The sequence below is a fragment of the Pogona vitticeps genome, chromosome 1, assembly GCF_051106095.1.
Source record: "Pogona vitticeps strain Pit_001003342236 chromosome 1, PviZW2.1, whole genome shotgun sequence".
NCBI lineage: Eukaryota > Metazoa > Chordata > Lepidosauria > Squamata > Agamidae > Pogona > Pogona vitticeps.
The window spans coordinates 104,079,227-104,101,887 of NC_135783.1; the positions used below are offsets into that span (position 1 = coordinate 104,079,227).

At 39.2% G+C, this 22,661-nt stretch overlaps 1 protein-coding gene across 1 annotated transcript in view; it reads right to left on the reverse strand.

Moving 5' to 3' along the window:
* Positions 1–217: 217 nt before the first annotated feature.
* MANEA (mannosidase endo-alpha) overlaps positions 218–22,661 on the reverse strand; it is a 46,089-nt gene continuing 23,645 nt past the window's right edge. Inside the window, exon 5 of the mRNA XM_078380358.1 lies at positions 218–1,198. Coding sequence (XP_078236484.1) covers positions 1,036–1,198 — 163 coding nt within the window. The 3' untranslated portion in view covers positions 218–1,035. The remainder of the gene's footprint in view (positions 1,199–22,661) is intronic.

Consider the following 22,661-nt stretch of genomic DNA (forward strand, 5'->3'; position numbering starts at 1 on the left):
CCACCAGGGTGGTACCTATTTATCTACTCGCATTTTTACATGCTTTTGTACTGCTAGGTTGGCAGGAGCTGGGACATCCTCCATACTTACCCCAATTTTCCTTTAGACAAACAAACAAACAAACTTTTCCTTACAAGGAGCCTGCAGGGGGATCTCCCCCCCCCCCAGGAAGCAGCCATGTTTGTCTATTGCAGATAACAAAGAGTCCTGGAGTATCTTTAAGATTAACAGTTTTATTTGGTGTAAACTGGCTACACGGTGGATTCAGCTGAGAGATATTGATTGGTCCAAGACCACTCAATAAAACTGATGTGCTCACTCTCTCTCCTACACAAGTATAGCATTATACAAACAAAGCTAAGACTGATGGAAATAAACGGAGTTAGATTAAAATTAACTTGTGTCCTCAACTTTCTCAGGAGCTAATATGGGTATTCATAGGTGGATTTCCCTGAGGCAAAGATGCAGATACATAAACTAAAATTATAAGGAGAGGCAGAAAATTGAATTACAAATTATAAGGATCCAAATATAGCCCTCAAAATATAGGCTATAAACTGAGAGAGACAGAAAAAGGTAACTGACAGCTGCCATCTCTAGTTCCATTCCACACATGCATACTGGGTTCTTCTTAATAACTAAAACATTAGCATTCCATTCTGGGAGAGGCTATTTAAAGCAACATTTCTGAAGGCACCTGAAGGCAACCCTTTCTCAGGCTGCCATGGCAGGACAGAGCATTGTATTTAAACAAATGTAGAACAGTGTCATTAGCAATAGAATCACATTGCGGCTGTCGGCTCCTGGTTGTGATTTGTACTGACAGAATAACATGACTTGGAAGCCCAGGGCAAGGTTTTATGCAGGACTCCTTCGAGCATTCTGCTTTTATATATTTGAAAAGTACACAGGTCTGACATAGTTGTCCTCTGTGTTTCTCCTCATAAAGAGCAATCCACTCTCCTGAGCAGTGTCTGAGGTAAAGATGCCGCTCCGTCAGCTGTGCTATATTTAGAGCCCAGGATTCATTGAGAATCAGGACCTGAGACAGCAGCCTTGGAATTCCAGACACCTTAAAGAGCCCCTGAAAACAGCCTCTGGCTCAGAGAAAAAGGCAACAAGAACTGAGAGAATCCCCAGAAGTCTTGTCGATCCTGAAGTGCTCTGAAGAACAAACAACAGTTCCAGGTGTGCAGCTCTGCGAGTAAAGGGAAGATAAAGAGAGAAACCCAGGTTATGTTGGTAGCAGTCGACTCCCTTGTAGGTTTTGTCGTTCTTGTTGTTAGATGCTGACTGGTCAACATTTTAAAAAGAGGACAGGCTTGTAAGTGCTTACAAGATACAAATATTCTGATTCTATTAAATAAAAGAATATTCTGCTTGTTCTATCCACAAGACTCTACTTATATATGTATAAATATTTAAATTGTTACTTATGTATGGATTTTATTGTTTTCAATAGTCCATGCCAGGAGTGTTTGTGTGGTGTGTGTATATGGAAAGATCTATCTATCTATCTATCTATCTATCTATCTATCTATCTATCTATCTATCTATCTATCTATCTATCTATCTATCTATCTATCTATCTATCTATCTATCTATCTATCTATCTATCTATCTATCTATCTATCTATCTATCTGATTTATATACTGTCCTATTAGTGCAAGTACTATGCTGGGCAGTTTACAGGTTTTATGGCTATTCACTCTAACATTGAGTGAATATTTACTCTAATATAAACTGAACTGCCACCAACATAAATTCTACTGAAAATACATCCAGCGAATTTCAGTGGTGTCACAATGTGTTTAAGCCTAAAACAGCCAAGCATACATAGGCTTCATCCCTACATCCACTCATTTAAGTGTAAACCCAATTTAATTTGTTTCTGAGTAGACATATATAGGATTGCAGGGTAAATGAATTTTTGTGCAATCCTACACATGCCCATTCAGAAGTAAACTTGTCTCCTTTTTATGACTTGCTATAGGTCACAATGCACATGCCTCAGGATACTAATGGTTGGATCCAGCATGCAACTGAGCTTCCAAACACCAACATGCTATACATGGGGAGTGGGTTATTGAAGAATGTAGAGAGGAGAATGACCCATGGAAGGCAATTTCACTTGACCTTTGGGGATTCCTCTTGAAGCAAAGTGCATGCCATTGAGTAGGATTCCGTGGCCTTTTACATAGCACTGGGGTGTTTTTGAGGGGTAGTGGTGGAGGAACTGTTATAGGGATGAGTAAGCAAGCCCAATCTACTCGCAGGTTCCTAAAGCTGGATCTAACCCTGTGAACCTCAGCCTGACAGATAATGTAGGAAATCTTGAATGGGGGCGGAAAATGTGTCCTCCCTCAGATGCTGTTGGAGTGGAACTCCCATCAACCCTAGTCTGTGTGGTCAAAAATGAGGCATGATGGGAACTGGAATCCAACAACACCTGTTAGGCAACGAGATGATTGTCACTGTCCTACATGAACTTGCAAGAAGCTTGATTGAGAGCCAACATTTCATTATCCCAGCACTGATCATTTTAAACATCTGTTTCATCCATGAAATATGAAAGCAATCCAATATCTTCTGCTAAAGGGACCATTTCTTATTTGACTTCGTAAGTGCTCTAGACATAGCCTTTATCATCTAGCCTGCTGTAAATATTATTTGCCACTGACCTGATGACTAATTTATTTTATTTATTTTATTGGACTTATATACCGCCCCATAGCGCTACAAGCACTCTCCGGGCGGTTTACAATTTTTAATTATACAGGCTACACATTGCCCCCCCAGCAAGCTGGGTACTCATTTTACCGACCTCGGAAGGATGGAAGGCTGAATCAACCTTGAGCCGGCTACCTGGGATTTGAACCCCAGGTCGTGAGCACAGTTTTTAGCTGCAGTACAGCGTTTTAACCATATGTATATGTATGTGTTCTTCACCCAGAGCTGATTGTGCTGCATTTCTTCATGGCTTTCAGAGCCTGACAGATCTACTGGATGATTCTTCAGTGTTTGCTTGCCTTTTATGATTTCTACATCTTCACTGAAAGTTCTTCAGCATAGGAAAAATACTGACTGGCATGATATATGGGGGAAAAACAAAACAAAAAACAGAAGCAAAGCACATTCAATTTAAACTCCCCTTGAGAACATCTCTCTTTCAGCCTGGATGAAAAAGGCCATGCCATACACACTTGCCAAGTCAAATAAAAGATGGTCCCTTTGTTTCAGCAGAATGCATTAGATTGCTTTCATGTCTCATGGGTGAAACAGGAACCCAAAATGTTCATGCTAGGATCCCATATTGATTTTGATGTCCCGCCTCATCAGGAATCATCACAAACAGTGAGCCATGTCTCTGTTATAGTCACTTCAACAGCAGCAAATAGCCAATCGAATAGCTAGTGGCACTTCACAATACTGAGAATTTTTGTTGGTTTGTTTTTGTTGAAATAGGAAGGAAGGACATTCAAGAATGACAGGAGCCCTTCCAGGATCTTGAAGTCCGGGTGGAAAATGCAGAACGTATGTGATTGGAAGGCTGATTATTGCCAGCAGGCGCAACATCTGCAGTCTGTCATGCTGCAATAAAGAAAACATGAAGAACAGATGCTGTACGCATGCAACGTGAGCGAGACCATTATGCTGCATCATCTCGTAGTCTACCGAAAGGATACGATTACCCAAGGAAGTTTCCCTCATTCAGCACAAGAATATCTTCCGAATGCTGTGGGGCAAAATCTGTGACAAGATTAGAAGGAATCCAATACAAATTTAAGCTGCAAAGCAGCTCACTGGTTTTCAGTTTTCCTTTAATGAGCAAACATGCCAGAAGTGCAAACAATGTGATATTCTGAGGAAAAAATAGAAACTAGCTACCACGTTACAGGAGGTACTGCTGCACAGACAGACGCAGAGTGAGAGAGCAGCACTTCCTGCAATATGGCAATGCCTATCAGCCAAGCCAACACACAGTCAAAGGATAGGTCCATGGACCATATGTCAATATTCTAGCTTATGTCCCTCCATTCAGATTCTTCATGGAGCCCATTGATCAAGTGCTTAAGCTCTCAGTATTCTGAAGTTCATTGTCCAAGGTCTTCTTTCAGACATCTTCCACCCAACAAAAGCATTCTGGGAGCTGCAGGGTTGTCTATTTTGGCTGGCAGCAGCTGTCCTGGCTTGCAGGTGGAATTTTTCCAACACTGCCTGGTGAAACTGGTAGTTGAACCCAGGACTGTCTGCATGGAAAGCATGGGCTTTATTATTCAAATACAGTCCTCCCACTAATGGGGAGAATGTGCACACTGACTTACTTCCCTTCCTCACATGAAATGGGATTCCTGTTTTCCTAAGAGCCGCTTCTTCCCAGTAGAAGGCACACAGAGCCCTATACCAAGAAAGTTGCCTCTGGTCACAAGTACCATTAATTCCACAATATTGACGAGAATTTTCAAGAAACATATTTGGTGGAGCTGGTGGGGGGGGAGCATGAGCATCATGGAAATGAAGCAAAGCCCTCAAGGCTATGAATGTGCTCTGGTCTATATGAATTTCACAGAAAGCACCCTGCAAAGACAAATGTAATCTGCTCAGATGAGAAAATTAGACGGCAAACTGCCAGATGTTCAGAAACGTAGCATTAATCCAGATCCAACCGCTTTTTGTTTGGTGTTTACAGCTGACAGAATGATCAACACAGAGGAGAAATTTGCGGGTGATGGTGAAGTAATGAGTATTTTAGATAGGATCTTCTGAATGACCTTGAGAGACTAGGTTCAGAAGCAACAGAAGATGCAAACATAATTATCCAGGTTTTAGCATGTGATTTGGGCACGACGATCAACAGGGGAAAACATTTCCAGCTTTCAAAGCCTGCAATTTCAGGCAATCATTCTTACTGCATGAAGCGCACGCCATTGTAATCTGCCAAATGTGTTTATTATTCAATGGCTATGTTTTAAACAAAATCTGTTCCAGTCAAACAAGGCAAATGCATTGCCTAGGAAAGAAACATATTGAACAAAACCCTGCACAATTCAATAGGGTGGAGCTAAAAAAGAAACAAAAAAAGTTTCCTAGTCCTAATATCTATATTGCCTTTAGGTCATTCCTATTGCCTTTTAGTACAGTATTTCGTACTGCTTTGTACATACACAAGCATGCACACTCATACGATTATTTCTAATCTTTCTCAAATTCTTAGGTATGAAATATAATTGCAGCCCCAGCCCACCTTGAATGCAACAGTCAATATGTCAGGATATTATGACCCATAATAGAGAATTTACTCTTAGTACATGAACCAAAGTTTTAGTAATAGGCATCCATCTTGAAACAGGTGTGCAGCCACAAAGTCAGCACATGAGGCTGATGCAATCCTTGAAAAGTGTACTGGATATGATGTAATGTCCGGAAGAAGACATGATATGCCCAGTGACTGGCTATTCACACTATATAAGTGTGGCACGCTATGGTGCTTTGTGGAGCCTTGTGTTGGAGAGTTGCTGCACAAAGTGTTGTCCATTTCTGTACTGTGAGTGTATTATTTAGTCTGTTGACTGATGTACATAGTCTGGTGAAGGAATCTACCATCTCTGTGAGTGTCTTTGCCGTTAACCTGGAAGACGGACTTGTCTTGGATCCATCTCCTACACTCCAAATCTTGACACAAAATCCTCCAATGATCAATCTACATGTGATGCAAAATCACAGTGCATCCCATGAGTCTTTTTTATTGCTTTAAAGCTGGGTAACTTATGGGACTCCAGATGTTGCTGCACTGCAATCCACATCGTTCCTCACTAGAACTTACAATAATATCTGGAAGGCCAGATGTTGCAGGTCTCTGCTCTAAACAGTAGACATAGGCAGACTGATTTCAGTCAGAACTGCAGCATGTGGAAAGGCTTCTTTCATCTCTCTTTCTCTGCCACAGTGGAAGTCACTCTACCACAAAACTGCAATTTTGTACAAGCGGACACTTCCCATCAGTGCCACTGAGCTTCCATCTTAGAAATAAGAGCCACTTCACTGGAGATATTTCTTCCATTGCTCCAATCCTGAATTTCTCATCATCAGGGCACCTGTGGGCTAAAGAATCAAAAAGATCTACCAAATCAAAGGATCAAACAAGATGTTAGTGGGATTGCATAATTCTCAGTTTCTCATCTCATAATAGGATTTTCTCAGTGATACATGCCTCTGTGATCTGACTGACAAATTAATCCCTCCTCATCTTCTAATGACCAATCATAATACTGTACATTAAATGCATCAAATACAAGATATGTGTGTAAAGAAATACATGTGCTGTGACAAACATATGTCTTTTACCACTTGGGGGAACACCTCTAAAAGCAATATAAATAATAAATAAATAATCTTAGAGCTGCAGAGCTGGAAGGGACCCTATGGGTCATCGAGTCTAGCCCCACTGTGTCAAGGAGGCACAGCGGTAGACTTAACTTCCAGCTTTCCTAAACCGCTGAGCTACTCAACAGCTCTATTATGAACTCATTATCCAGTTGCATCCTAACACTTTGCTTGTAAACCAGATAGCTGCCTGAAGGTCCACATTGCTGATATTTCATTCTTAAAGTACCAGAGAGAGAGAGAGAGAGAGAGAGAGAGAGATCAGTTCACTTCTGTGCAGTGACTCTAAACTAGTCTTGAACCTAGCGTAACGTGTAGAAATGTTCTTTAAGAAGATATGAGGGAATTTCCCTCTCAGGTGAATTACAGCCTTTGATTTACTTTTATTCTGTGCTGATATGGTTGCTTTCCTTTCTTTCATCTTTGCTTTATGATTTCAGTTTCATATATTATGAAACTTCAGAGGCTAGAGAACTCCTTAATATTCCCAGTGCAGAAGACAGCAGAGCAGTTAGAAAGCTCACAGTATAGTTGGAAGCAGCAGAAATGCAAAGGAAGTGGGGGAGTGTATCATGCCAAGGTAACTACACAGCTCACATGTAAAAGATAGGTTACTTTGATTCGAATTCAATATCATATAGACTTAAATCATACTTTTAAAAATATGTATGAAATGAAAGCATAATGTAGAGCAGTGGTTCCCAACCTTGTTTCTCCAGATGTTCTTGGCTTACAACTCCCAGAAATCCTGGCCAGCACAGCTAGTGGTGAAGGCTTCTAGGAAGTTTAGTCCAAGTATTTAGTATTTAAATTCCAATATTTCTGCTTGGGAAGTATTATCTTCTTCATTGAATGGCCCACTTTCAGCTTTATTATGCTTCTATTCAGAAATGTTTTTGAAGATTCTATGGCAATGTTACTCAAGCTGGGAACTCTGAATCCTTGGAATCGTATCCAAGATCCCTCAGGGAAGAGGTTATTGAAGAATACTTCTTGGTTTTTATTATAGGCTAAGAAGCAGAATTTGTGTCTAAGGTGAGAGTTGTTTTTTTTTTAAGGGGCCAAGAAATTGAAGTAGGATGCCTTTTTGTTGTTTGTAAAGCAGTTCTTTGTAATGGCACCACCTACAGGGCCATATAAAGAACTGCAAGCAAGCAGCAAAAAATATACACTCTTCTATTTTCTTAATGACAACTTACTGCACCTATTGTCTGCTGAATGGCTGGCTGATCTGCTCTGCAGAGGAGAAATGGTCTCCTGTGAATGTACTGAAGCTGGTGGATGTCTCTTGAAGGAAAAAAAATGTATACACTGAATCTGTCAAGCCAGAAAATCACCCAAGTTATCAGAATGTCTGGTGATAAGAATACCAGTTCTATGAATGGCAGCAACATCCTACCACAACTTCATAACTGATGTTCAGTGAAGTTCCACCATGTGTGATGCTTCTGCATAATAACAAAATTTATGCAACAAAATGTCCAAAGGGAGATAATTTCAAGCGCTGTAAGAAACTCAGAACTAATAAACACGAGATATTACATTGCTTTCACTATTATCAAATATCCTGAAACTGATTTCTTAGACTTGCCAAAAGGCTTTTCCTTGTAGATTTCACTTCTTTTAGCACTAAATAAAATACATGACTCTGAAACCAGAGCTTTCATTAATCCTAGCAGTTATCCAAACAGGGTGTGCTTTTTGAAATATCACTGGCGCATAGCAATACCTGCCTCTCCAAATCTGATCCTAGGATCTACACAAAGAGAAAATTATACTTCTCCCACCATTGCTATGACAAGAGAATAAAATCTTCCATTCAGACTTCCCCAGCTGAGACCTATTAATATCACAATAGGGCAACATTTTAATTTTTCCTCTCTATTTCCCCTGAAGCAACTGAGCTTTGATTTGTTTGCTTGTTAATTTTATTTTCTGAATCATCTCACTGCTGTGCAGGGAAGCCAGATATTTGAGACACCATGCTGTGTTTCCATAGCAATGGCTTGACTCTCTATATACGGCTGAGAAGGCCACATCCTGGTGAGCCGTGCAGCACGTATTTCCATATATATGTGTTTTTGTGTGTATGTGTGTGTGTACACACATATATAAACAAACAAGCAAGCAAACAAGTGCCTATTGTTTGTATATAGGAACAGTAAAAAATCTCAAGAAACACTATGGAGAATGGAACCTTAAATACTTAATTCTGTGTCTTTCCTAAATGACAATACCAGCCGAAGATGTTTTGCTGATAGAGATGAAGAACAAGATGGAACCTTCATCTCTTCTATGTCTACAACCCAACTAGACTGACGGTAACATTTTACACATCAATACCAGTGATGGGATTGTTGACACCTGAAATTTTGAGTTTATAAGGCTTTAAAAATGATTAAAGGAAGTGCAGTTGTGAAAATGAAAAGTACATCTTGGAACAATAGTTTACATTATATTTCTAAACTATTGGCTACTTTCCAGTTAATCCTGAGAAAAAGGTCATGATTAGGGGGAGGACTTATATGACATGCCATTTTTTCATGCAACCTAATGATTGAACTTATGGATAGGTTTGAACATGCTTATGAGATGGTTGGACAGTGTCATTGAAGCAACCAGTATGAATTTGACCCAACTCCGGGAGGCAATGGAAGACAGGAGGGCCTGGCGTGCTTTGGTCCCTGGGGTCACAAAGAGTCGGAACGACTAAACAACGATGATGAGTAATCTGGTAAGAGGCCAGATTACTCATAAACATGTTTGAACTTGCTTATGGGTTCAAATGTAGGTTGCAGAGAAAATGTGAAATGTCACAGAAATCCCTAGTGGTAGTTATATGATAATGATTGCAGAATTTTATTCATGTCTACCAGTAAGCTAAAGGTTGTAGGTTGGGCAGGAGGTGGGACAGGGATGGTAGCTGTAACACCAAAGGTCCTTTCAAGAAATGCTCTGACTAATTTCACCCAAACGGTTAGCCAGGGCAATTGAGGGCCATCAGGAAGAAACGTAATTACTCTGTTTGTATTTTCCCACTGAAGTTATGAAGGCAAGGATAGGCAAACTTATTAGCCCTGTCATTGGAGGGAAACTCATTAACCCTAATAAATTAAATAGTGACGAATGCTAGGAATTGTAAACAATAAATACACAGAAACCAGCACTCCAAACCAATGAGATGAAAGTTACAAACACACTTGGCATAATTGCACAATAGGATTTCAGCTATTAACTGTTCCAGTATGGCACCCAATAGCTGAGGAAATTTGAACCAGGGTTTTTACAGTCGCCTAACCAACAGCGGCATGTTGTTTAGTGCTATTAACTATGCTGGCTGGGGATTCTGGGACTTGAAATCCAAAAAAGGAAGAACTTTTTAAAGTCCTGACTTCATCCTTGATTCAATTGTATGCTTAATTTTTTAATCTTAGAAGAGCTTTAAATATGCATGAAAAGAAACATGCTCCTATCCAGGAGAGCCTGAAGGAGGAGGGACCTGGAGAGAGGTGAAATAAGAAAAACAATTAGAATGTAACTGAAGGGACAGGTTAGGTTTTGGATAGTTGAGCTGATGTTGAAATCTATTTCCTGACTTCTTGTTACTTTGTAATAAAAAGAATTTTTAAAAAACTATTTAACCACTTTGTCTACTGTGTTTAGTGGCTAGAGTCAAGCCCTTTAAAAGAAGATTATTTTAAATTGTGACAAGTCTGGGCTGAGGCTGGCCACACAGCAATTCTCTGTTTTCAAGTAAACTTTGACACACAAGTTGCAGAGCTGTCAATATACAAGAATCAATGGACAAGCAGAACTATTTTCAACGCTATTGAATCTAAAAATTGCAAACTATTCTAATCAGCATGCCAGAGCAGTTTCTATCCTTTTTATAAACACTTTATCTCATTTAGAGTTTTCAAGATATGAAACGTGTCCCTTGGGAAATTATTCTGCACAATAATAGCATTACCCATCAGGAAGCTGTCCCTGAAATTCAGACGGTTTACCTATTAATTTCACTTATTAGAGTCACAAATAATGCTATTTATTTTTGTTCAATAATTCACTGCCATTTTAATGTGTCCAGGTATGTGAAGACCTGCTTTTCTTCTTCATCGGTGGCAAACACAGCCTATGCGTATGTAAAGTCACACTTCCTAACTAAGCCAGGCTGACAATTCCATGTTGTTGTGTTGCTGTGGGTTCCAGTCTCTTAGTTTTTCCAAAACGTCTGTGCCAAACTTCCAGCTATACCTGTGAAGTATTCAGTTTACAGTGTAACAATTATACCCATAGTCAAGGCTTGCACCAAGCTTTCTCAGCTGCATTTCATGGAATCTTCTCATTTCCCTATAGCTATCTTAACCAAGAAAGACATCTATTCCCATCTCAAGGCAGCTTATGGTGTGAACCCTTCTAGGCAGCTTATGGTGTGAACCCTTCCTTCCGTTCCACAGTTACAAAATTTCTCCTTAGACGTTATGTGTGTGTGTGTGTGTGTGTGTATTATTCTCTTTGAAACTATGCAACTCCCTGTGATGATATCCCAAGGTTCTTCAAACCAACTCTTTATCTGTTATCACTATTTGGTGAAACACTGTTTCAAAGAGATCCCACCATTTTAACTGAAAGTAAATACATATTAAATACATTTTACTAAATGGAATTTGTTTACTGAACAATGCTGTCTTTTAGTTCAAAGCCTGGCAAACACAACCTACCAAGAAAATAACATACTAACACCCCCCCCCCCAATTAATCTATATTTTATTCACGAATACTGGCAAGTCTTTGGGTCCAAGTCCTGAGTCTGAGTCTTTGGGTCTGAGTCCTGAGTCCCAAGCCTTAAGTCTGAGTCTTAAGCCTCTGTTAAAACAATAGGAAGTTGAGTACTCTTCTGGACCGGAACTGCCAGAATCCCATGGCCAGCACAAAGAATTCTGGGCCTCCCTCCCCCAAGCCCCTCACTCTCTGTTCTCCATGGTGGCACCAGCATCTTCCTCCTCCTCCTCCCTCAGAGCAGCTGGCAAAATGGCAGCGGCCTGGCAGTGTTGCCTGGCAGAAGCCCTCACCTGATGCATTCTGGGATGTTGCCCAGTAAGGAGGCCTGGGGCGCTGCCTCCTCAGAGCAGTCTAGTGACCCAAACAAAGTTGGTGTTGCTAGGGCAATGGGGCTGCTCTGGGCTGCCTCAAGACACATTTTCAGAGTCTGTGGATGGCTGCCCTGTTGCAGCCATGCCTCAAGGGGCAGCAGACCATATTGTTGAATGCCCACTGCTCCCTCCCAAATCACGACTCAGGAAAATGGGTCTGAGTCATGTCTCAAGTCGAAGTCTTTTTTTAAAAAACGCTGAGTCAAGTCCAAGTTCAGTCACAGGTGCAACTTAAATCCGACTCAACAGCAAGTCGTGAGTGGCAAGTCCCCATCCTTGATTTTATTTTTCTCTTTTCTTGCCTTTTTCCATGAACTGAACAACTTCAAAATTTTCCTAACAGTCCACTACTTCTAACTGTTGAAATAAAAAGTCATAGCATTAAAATAAAAGAAAGTGAGTAGAATCTTCAGCCAATAAGGATTTAGAAATTCTCAAATCAATTATAATGAATTTACCTGGTCAGGCCCCAACCTGGGGACTATTACAATTACCCTCTTTCTCTTGCCACGATCTGCCACCAAGCAAGAATTTGTGCTCAAACATGAAGCATGTAACGATACACAACATACCCACTTCATTTTTTTCCACATCTATAAACTGTACTGAAAGCCTTAGGATGCAGTTGACTTATTACCTTCTTGGAGTGGTACCAGGCTGGCTCAATGCATTTTGCCATCTGAAGTGGAGCAGCAAATTTACCCCCACAAAGAAGTCAAAGTACATACCTATGTTATCCCCATTATTGTGACATAGCAGGCAAGAAATCCCAAAAGCATATCTTCCCATCCCTGAATGTAAAGAGGCATCAATAACACATTAGTTGCTGCCTTTTCATGACACCCAAAATCTGCTGCCTGTGTCAGCTGCCTTACTCTGCTTAGTGGGAAAACTGGCCATGGAACAGCAAACAAACCCGGATTACAGCTGAGAGTAGAACAAGCCAAGGCCATTTCCACTATCCAATCCAATTTCCAACCAAACAGAAATAAAATGACTGGTATTCTGTCCAGCAAAGGAACATGTCCCATTTAAATTCACCACAGTAAAGGACGGTAAAAAGGTATTTTTTATGGGGCTTGAATTGTGTATAAGTAGAGATCAGGCATAAGCGTCCTAAATTAACTTAGAAAAATAGCTTGTCTCTAGCTCTGCTCAGCCATCCCTGTGTCTTTCACTAATCATCACTTATTAGCACCTTGTTCCTCCTCGCACAGTTGTCGTAAGCAAAACACTTTTGAAAGGGGAGAAATAATTTCTCAAGAGGTTGCAGTTGAAATGTACCGTATTAAAAAACTGAAGAAATAATAGTGATTATGTTGATTGTCCTGGATCTCATATTATGGATGGCCAGATCTGTATGTTTTGCCAACTTTTATTTTTTTTTAATTTCAAAGTATTTGCATTGCATTTATGAAGAAATTAGCAAACTTGGTACATTCTTTTTTTAAAAAAAAACCCTGTAGATCTGGAATCAAATTTTCAACCATTTGCACCAAATGTCATATGAACATACACAGACCCAAAGCAAACTTTTAAGAGGTTAGCACTTAAAGCTCTATTACTGAATGGTTGCATTTTTTAGATGTCAATATTCTTCTCCCTCACAATTTTATCAAGAAGCTGCACATTACAGAATTTTAAAGAAACCAACTGAACCATATTTTTACAACTTGTTGCTCATGTGATATTATACTGTTACTCACTGTCTTAAGCATGTTCATAGCACCTTGCATTTAAAAAAAAAACCAAAATGACTGGAGAAGATGAACCAAGAGGAGGCTGAAGCCCACTTGAATTAGCCCAACATAACTCTGAAAAGTTAATGCATGGTGCCATTGAACATGCAGTGTGGTGCTCCTACATTTTCTGCCTTCATCATCTTCCAAGGGTTGCACGGACCATCAAAAGTGCCCACAAAATAAAAAGAATCAGGAAATGCTCAGAAGTCCAACTCCCTCTCTTTTTGTATGTGTGTGTGTCAAAAGGTGCAGCCTCATCTCACAATCTGTTTAGAAGGCAAATCAGTTTGTGGAGCCACCCAGAGTAGCAATACATTTTTCTTTTCTTTTTGCCAAGCAATTTGTATATAGATATGTGTGTGTGTGTGTGTGTGTGTATATATATCTGTGTGTAGGGCTTGGGGCTACAAAAATTGCCTTAGGGACCCTCTCTTGCAATAACACTAACCAAGGATAGGGATGTCTCCTTAGGGTTAGATCTTGGAATTGTTCTTGGATTTTGCTGAAGGCATCAGCAGGCTTAGAAAACCAAACCCCCTTTTACATTTTGCATTTTCTCCATGATAGAGAACAGGTTGAGAACCCTTCTTTGTTCTCAACATTTTGGAAGAGTTGGTTCTCAATTTATTAGCTTTGCCCAGCCTGTTATTATAACTAGATCTGCTCTCCTCCTTTCTTTCCTACTGCTGGTCCAGTTACCAGCCTTGTACATCCCTTCTATGTTGTTCACTGAAAAACCTAATAGCAAATGTAGATAAAGGGCTTTTTTGACACAGCACTGTAAATTCAGAGAAACACTACTCAATAATTTTGAGTAGAGACCTGGTCCTTCAAATATTATTCCAAGAGAAGTCTGAAGAAGTGGACTTGTCCACAAAAGCTAACATTAGAATACAGCAATCAGTCTTTAAGTTTCCACAATATTTTTGTTTTTGTTTTGGCCTGATATAACAAAGCATGCTGCTTACATACTGGCCCATAGTGTTTAAAGCTCTCTCTGGCTGGTTTACAGTATAATTGTGCAGGCTAAACATTGTCCTCCCCCATTCACCAGTGAACCAGGTACTCAATTTACTGACCTCCGAAGGACAGAAGGCTGAGTCAACCTTGAGCCAGCTACCTTAGCCCGAGATCAAATTCATATCGTGAGCAGAGTTTTCAGTGCAGTGCTGCAGTTTAACCACTGCACTACGAGGCTCTTACTTCCCTTCTAATCCCTTTCCTGAATTAAGTAACTATTTGTTAGTCTATTTCCATGCATCTCCCACTTTTATTCCTATCCCAAGTCTTTATCTCTTCTAGTTGTGCTAATTGAAACATGCCAAATATGCTATTAGATTTCCTGGATATCCATTTGCTTCCTAAAGGCCCTCCCATTGCCTAATTTGCTGGTAAGTTCCTCCTTTGTACCCATTCTATTTCACCAGATCCTTAACATCCTATCATTCTGAACACATTTAGTCTTACATAAGAAGAGCCCTGCAGGATCAGGTCAAGGCCCCATCTAGTCCAGCTTCCTGTATCTCACAGTGGCCCCACCAGATGCCTCTGGGAGCACACCAGACAACTTTATAAAGACAGTTGTTTTAATATCTAATTGTTTTAAGTTTGGGAGTAGGCATCAATTTCAGTTCATCTTTAGTAGGCATGTATGCTGTCTTTGGGCACATGTGCAAAACCAGCTATTATCAGGATTATTTGTGGATTTTATGGTAATATAGGGTGGAACAAAGACTCAGTGTTCACCCCTAAGGCAAAGCAATACTGCAACATATCCTTCTTACTCAATTTGACATTCATAGGGTTAAAAAGATGGCTCGCAACTGGAACTAAATAAAGGAGAAGTCATTATTGGTAGACTGAGTTTCTGGCAGTTAAGAAAGTGAGTGAAAGCTGACCCTCCCCACGAAGCTCAAGAGCGTCCTGGACATTCCAACTAGGGAGGTCTCACATGAGATCATGTTGTGCTTCTGCAGCTGCTAAACCAGCCCTTTGGCTCAGATGTAGGCCAAAGTGAATGACGTGCATCACTGTGTAAACAGCCTTCTGCCATTTGTGGAACAATCTTCTTTTCGCTTCTCTCATTCAGCATGGTTTACTACACTAGGGTTATAGGTGAAAATAAAATAAAAATAAAGAGTAAAAAGAGGCAGAAATATGGTGGCACTTTTAAAGACTTATATAAATTTTTAATGTGAGCTTTCGTGGACAAGTCCACTTCATCAGACATGTTCACATTAAAAATATAAAAGTTAGTCTCTAAAGTGCCACAATGTTTTTGTCTTTTTTTTAACTCTTTTTTTTAAAATTTCACCTATAATGCTTGCAGAGACTAATACGGCTATCCCTTCTACAACTATTACTAGGACTGTGTGTGTGAATAATTGCAGAAGGATGACTCCTGCCTGATTGTTGATTGGGGATGTCACACAATTAGGGCATTAAGAGTCCATCTTTCTTCTTTAACTGCCACTTCCCTTTTTTCTTCTTGTTTGAATTCTTTTTTGTGTGTTCATACAAATACCATCCACTGCCTCTTCGGATTCTGGCTATAATGTTGAAGTCCACCATATCCCGGAAATGGATGACTGCTCCCATCCAAATTATATCTACTTTCATTTCCTCCCTATTTTTTTTATTTGATCGAAAACTGTGGGGTATAATTTCAGACTCCAGGTCAGAATGTTTCTTGAAGGGCACATATCAGATCAGTTCCAATATGTATGCCAAATATTCAGGTGCAGAGCAAGCTGGTGGCCTTCGATACATCTCAGCTGTCTAAGAACGCAACCCATGTATACGGAAGTGAAATGTTTGAGGTTTTTTTTCTTAACAACCAAATTATTATAAGCTACTTTTTAATTTCAGAAATCCATAATTGTATTTGCAGTTAATTAGGAGGCCTGTTCTAAATTAACACTAATAGAACAGAGAAAGAAGTAATTAGAATTTGGTAGGAAACTGAAAAAGTGAGTGGGAAATGATAGAGTCTTGACACAGAGAGTTCCAATTCCAAATGCCAGGTAATAGCATTGTTTTCACAAACATTTTAAGTTACATTCCACAAAGGTGCTAAATTTAGTAAAAGTGATTCCACTGGGCCACCAAGTGATAGGAGATTAAAAAGGGAAAACTTTATAACTTGGCTCTAGCAACTACAGGCAGGAGAGAGCTTACTTGTAACAATACAATTATTTTGCACAATATCTAAGAGGTATAACTACTGAATATTTATTACCTTTGTTTTTAAATGAGGTCATTAAAAGCAATGCAACAAAAATTGAAAGGTACACCTTTTCTTTGTTGTTTCAGTTGACTACTACAAGACCACATAATAATGGAAAGAGAGAAACATACATTTTATTTGTGAAATAACCTACAATTTGTTTGCAGTCCATAGGTCAAGTGTTAATCACATCACACAGCATTTCGACAGGTTTTTACAATTTCTGAAGTGCATTTAGCGTAAATTATATTTCCTGAGACATGCAGAGTAATTTCAACATTTGTAAATGAACACAAATTGTAGATGTCAGTGGTAGGTGCATTCAGTGGCATGCAAAAATAAGGTATATACAAAATACATATGTAATGTGTCACAGAAAGAAACTATACAATTTATTTAAATGATGTTTTCACACCAGTATTTATCTAACTAAGAATACAAATCATTTATACTTTTAAAACATGTTGGAAAATATTAACCATTAATTAATTATTGTTTAGTTTCCCCTCAAAGTTTACACATGATTAACAAGCTGAAAGCCCTATAGATTTTTCCCTCCCTTTTAAATAGAGCTGGTACTTTTTATTGGTCATTGTTTAAGTTTGGAGCTGTAAAGTTTCTTTCACTAGCTTGTGGGAGAGGTAAGATTACAGTAAGGATCTATAAAGCTTCAAAGCACTGACGATATCAGGCAACTCTGAATCAGAAAAGTAATATTCCCTTCAAGCCTCCTCTATAGATGAACAGGCTGGACAAAATGCAAATAGTTACATAGCATCTTCAAAGACATCCTACACATAATTAATTTCCAGAAATTTATTTCCATGTTGGAAAAGGTATCTACTGCGACATTCAGACATGTATATTTCTCAGCTCAATGCACATGCTATTAGCAGGGTTGCCTTAGCTCTACAGTGAAAGCATATTACATGTAGAACATCAACATAGAATCTTAGCCATGTGATTTTAACAGTGCCATACCTCTCCAAGAGTTTCCATTGTCAAGGAGGGATTTGAACCCAGGAGTTCTAGTCTGTCACTCTATCCATTACACCATGATATGTGCTATGACTACAGCATAAGAAATCTAAAATAATTTCAGATTACTATTATAAGAATTAGAGAAAGTCCACATGGAAGTTAATTCATTGCAGACAATGGGAAAAACTATATGGAAATTCTTTTACATCAGAGAAGTTTGTTTTAAAAACCTCCAAGGCTAAGGGCAATGTATTACTTCATACCAGTGAACTTTAAAAAATATATACAGTGAAAATTATTTAAGTAAACCTATGCATCCTTTTTTTTGACCAAACTCCGGGAGGCAGTGGAAGACAGGAGGGCCTGGCATGCTCTGGTCCATGGGGTCACAAAGAGTTGGACATGACTTAACGACCAAACAACAACAACATGTATCCTTTAAATTAAAAGTATTGCTATTGTACTCCACTGCCTGTGTTTTATGGCACATTGTGAGACTGGAGAAGTGATGGACCCAGGAGACAGAGGTGTGCCGTCCGCAGGAAAAGTAAAGATGAAGAAACATAGACTTGGAAGAAGAGCTTGGAAAGATGATTGTGGAATGCACAAAAGTAAAAGAGCCAGGAGAAACTGTACCAATAAGAGGAGCTATTTTGGTGGTGGTGGTGGGGAAATGGGGAAATAAAAGGAAATGTGAAGGAAGAAAAGGTGCAGTTAGGAAGGGAAGAGGTGGAAGAAGTTCAGTTCAGGTGTGAGAGATTGCGAAAGATGAAGAAGGCTGGGTTGAGAAAGTAAAAAAAAAATCCTTGGACAGGAGAATGATTTCCTTTTAAACTGCCCAGGAAAGAGGTGGCCCAAGAATGGAAAAAAAAATATACAGAAAACTTCTGTACTGGGGCCAAACTGCTGAGATGTAGAAAAGGGAGAGAGAGAAAGGAAAGAAAAGCCCAAAACAGAGATAATCAGGCATGATGAGTCCCTTCAAACCCTGTCTCAGACCAGGCAGGGCATGAAAGTTTGGGAGCTATTTGGGGGATGGGTTTGCCACTCTCATCCCTCTTGAATATAGAGGTAGAGGAACTGTGGCAGAAGGCCTTAAATCAAACTCCAGACAAAAGCATTATTTCTGCCCCTCGCCTGTTACAAGGGAATTTGTTGAATATAAAGAAAGTAAGTGCTGGTGGAAAGATTACAGAAGAGAAAAATGAAATGTTTGTTGACTTCGTTCCATTAAGTTTGTTAAATAATTAAGAGCTAAATTCTGTTAAAGAAGAAGTGGCTGCATCATCTATGTCTGGGACACAAAAATCTGAGGGGGAAGGTTAAGGCAAACCTCACACACATACGATGAATATATAATACAGGAAAAGGGCTTCAGCATACGTATCCATGCCTATGCAAAAGATTAAGCTCCATTGTAACTGTTTTTCACACACTACTTTTTCTATTCACATATGGTATATTGGTACAAAATATAAGTGCAACATATAGAATGTGAATAATATATTCTTCATAATGTCAAATGAAAGTGGAGCCCAATATTTTTCCCAGTACCATATATATAAAGCAAGTATAGCATCTAAATGTGTGTGGACTACTAGTAAGTGATATATAACTGTGTATGCTTTTATTTGACAATATGTTCAAGTAGAGGAAGATTTGAGTACTTATTCATCATAGAAAACTAAAATATCCACATTCAGATTTTCACACTGGGTAAGTAACAAATAAAAACGTATACAGGGGAATCACCACTAACAGATAATTACATTTGCAGATATGGCAATAAGCAATTAAAAATATTTCAATTTTGAACCAAAACAATCAAAACATTAATAATGATTCTAGTTGCATAAGTTATGTAAGAGAGAAACACCATATTTTGCAGCCTCACGCCCTAGACATGTCGCTAACTCATACGTACTATAGTGGTGCCTCGCTTAATGGCGATAATCCGTTCCAGGAAAATCGCCGTTAAACGAAAACATCATAAAGCGGAAATAAAAAGCCCACTGAAATGCATTGAAAACCTTTCGATGCATTCCAATGGGCTTAAAATTCACCGTCCAGCGAAGATCCTCCATACGGCAGCCATTTTCGCTGCCTGTATAGCGAGGAATCCATCCCTAAACACAGTGGGGAGCCATTTTAGTTACCTGGTGGTCATTTTAAAACTGCCGATCAGCTGTTTAAAAATCATCGTTTTGCGAAGAATCAGTTGCCGAAGCAGGGAACCGATCATCGCAAAGCGAAATTCCCCCTTTTAGATCATCGTTTTGTGATTGCAGTTGCGATCACAAACAGATCGTCGTAAAGGGGATTCGTCGTAATGCGGGGCAATTGTAAAGCGAGGCACCACTGTACTTCAGGCAAGCCCTGTGTATACCAAAGCATACTGCACAAAAAGCAAAGCCCAGCTTTGCTTCTGAAATTCTAGGTCTGAATGTTCAAGAATTTGTTTACATCTGATTTTCCAACTGCAGCTGGAAGTAGCATAATTCTTCAGGTTGTATCATGCAAGACTGCTCATTGAACATTTTGTCTTGGACCTGTAACTTGATGTCCAATTAAAGCACTGGCTGATATGCTTGTAAATTTCTGGTTATCACAGCTAATTAAAAATGAGCTAGCAACATCTTTCTACCTCTGTCCTTCAAACAAAACTGTCCTTCAAACAAAACCAGTGCTGCGAATGAAAAAACCCACATATTCTGCTGTTTAGCTACAATGACATTACTGCAGAAAAGCATCATATACTAAGTTTGTCAACAGCTTCAGAATTAAATGTCACAAGAATAATTTCACTTCACTGAAATGCAAGAAAGGTAGACAAGTAAGAAGAAGGAAAGCAAATGTTATGACAGAAATAAGAAGAGAAAAGCTTTACCGGTTTATCTTCTGTTAGAAAAAGAAACAGAGGGACAACTCCCTTTCTTAGATGTCATGGTCATGCGCAAACCTGACCTCCTATTGGGACATAAGGTCTACAGAAAACCCACCCACACAGACCGGTACCTACACAAAAACTCCATGACAAAAAAGAGGCATAATCAAAACACTGGTAGACTGTGCGAATCAGAACTGTGAAGCTCAATTTTTCAGCACCGAACTCAAACATCTGAATTGGGCCCTACAGGCAAATACTATTCCAAGAATGAGATCACAAGAGCCATCACACCGCGAAAACAATACCAAACTGAAGAAGAAAAAAAGACACCCACAAATAAAATATTTCTGCCATACATCAAAGCGGTTGGGACCACAAAATGCAGCATCCACACCAGAATCAAAGAACATGAAAGATACTGCAGACTAAAACAACCGGAAAAATCAGCAGTAGCTGAAGACACCCTGAAACAAGCTGGACATGAAGTCCTATTTCAAAACACAGAAGTACTGGACACCAGCAATCATTGTTAGACTACACAGGGAAACCATTGAAATCCACCAACATCAACACAGCTTCAACAAAAAAGAAGAAAGTCTAAAACTCAACAAAGCCTGGCTCCCAGCACTGAAAAATGCAAGCTGCAAAAAAAGGATCAACAAACTCTACCCAGCCACAAGGACCAGTGATCACTGCACACAAAAGACTTGCTAACGACACCCATCAATCACAGTGACAGATCATTTCCCCCTTATCACAACAATACACCCATAACAAAAAACACCCTGATCATCATCATCACCCAACACACTACACCAGAACACAGGAAGTGCTCTAACTCCTGTCTTCTGAAGATGCTGGCCCACAGAGACTGGTGAAATGTTAGGAAGAAAAACCTCCAGAACACGGCCAAACAGTCCAAAAAAACCTAAAACAAGCATTGGATCCCGGTCATGAAAACCTTTGAGAATACATATCTCATACTATTTTTTTAATTTAATAATTTCATTCCAACTGCCAAGAAAGGAAAAATGGCTGACAAATAGCATATTCTCTTGATATTAATATGTAAAATGGTTGTAGTGTAGTTGCAGTCTCCAACTATACTGATTTATAACATGATCTTTCAAAATGTTCCAATTTCCAACTGATAAGCCTAAGAAGGATTTGTATTATATTGTTCCAAGGTCTGTTTGGATGTCAAAATGTTGTAGCCAAGTTAGCGCTATCCACACATTTATAATCTATCTACCACTGACTAAAGTACCTACCCTGTTCTCCCAAAAATAAGCCCTAACCTGAAAATAAGCCCTAGTATAATTTTTCAGGATACTCGTAATATAAGTCCTACTCCAAAAATAAGCCCCAGTTAAGTGAAACCCTGCCCTCTACCATGGTGCAGCAACCAGAAGATGACATGACCGTAAAATAAAACATCCCCTGAAAATAAGCCCTAGTGTGTTTTTAAGAGCAAAAATGAATATAAGACCCTGTCTTATTTTCAGGGAAACACGGTATATCATCTATATATATTGCTCTCACATACATATACAGTATACCAATAAGCTCATGTGCATGCAAATGTGTACACATGTACAAAAACTCTACATCTGGATTAATCTGGAGAAGAAGACTTAGTTTTGATTTCAAAGAAACACAGACTTACCATTTACTAGGGATAGGATTTTTGTATTTTTTTTTTTTTACTCAAAATACCCCTAACATATCTCAGGTGTTTGACATAACATACAATTTCTTGAGTTTCTTGAGCTAAGCTCTGTGGCACTGCCCAGCAATAAGGCTGTTGGAGTCTTCCAGCCCTGCACAGGGTGCCTTTCAGAAAACTTCAAAAACCCAAAAGCTTTGCAGTGCCGCCAAGCTTAGGCCTGCCTCAGAACTCAAAAAATGGAAGCATTTTTTTCATTTATACACCAACTGTAAATTATATCAAATATTTAAGACAGCTTTTTGGGGGGGGAGGGGGACAGGGGGCTAAAGCCACCAGAATTCTATCTCAGGCAATACCAGCAGATCTATAGAAATTTGTGTAATTCAAAAAATTACAAAAACCTCATTCCTACCCTCCCCCAAGTCTCTTCCATATAAATTGTAATGTTGGCCAAATTAGGAAGAAACCTATGTGGTATTTAATTGCCTTATTAGAGCAAACTGTATAAAATTCAATAGGCATTAGAGATGTATGAATAGTTAATTAAGAACAGGATTAATTGAGATTTATTTACAAAGCATTTATTTTTCATGAAGAAAAGTTTTATTTAATTTTTCT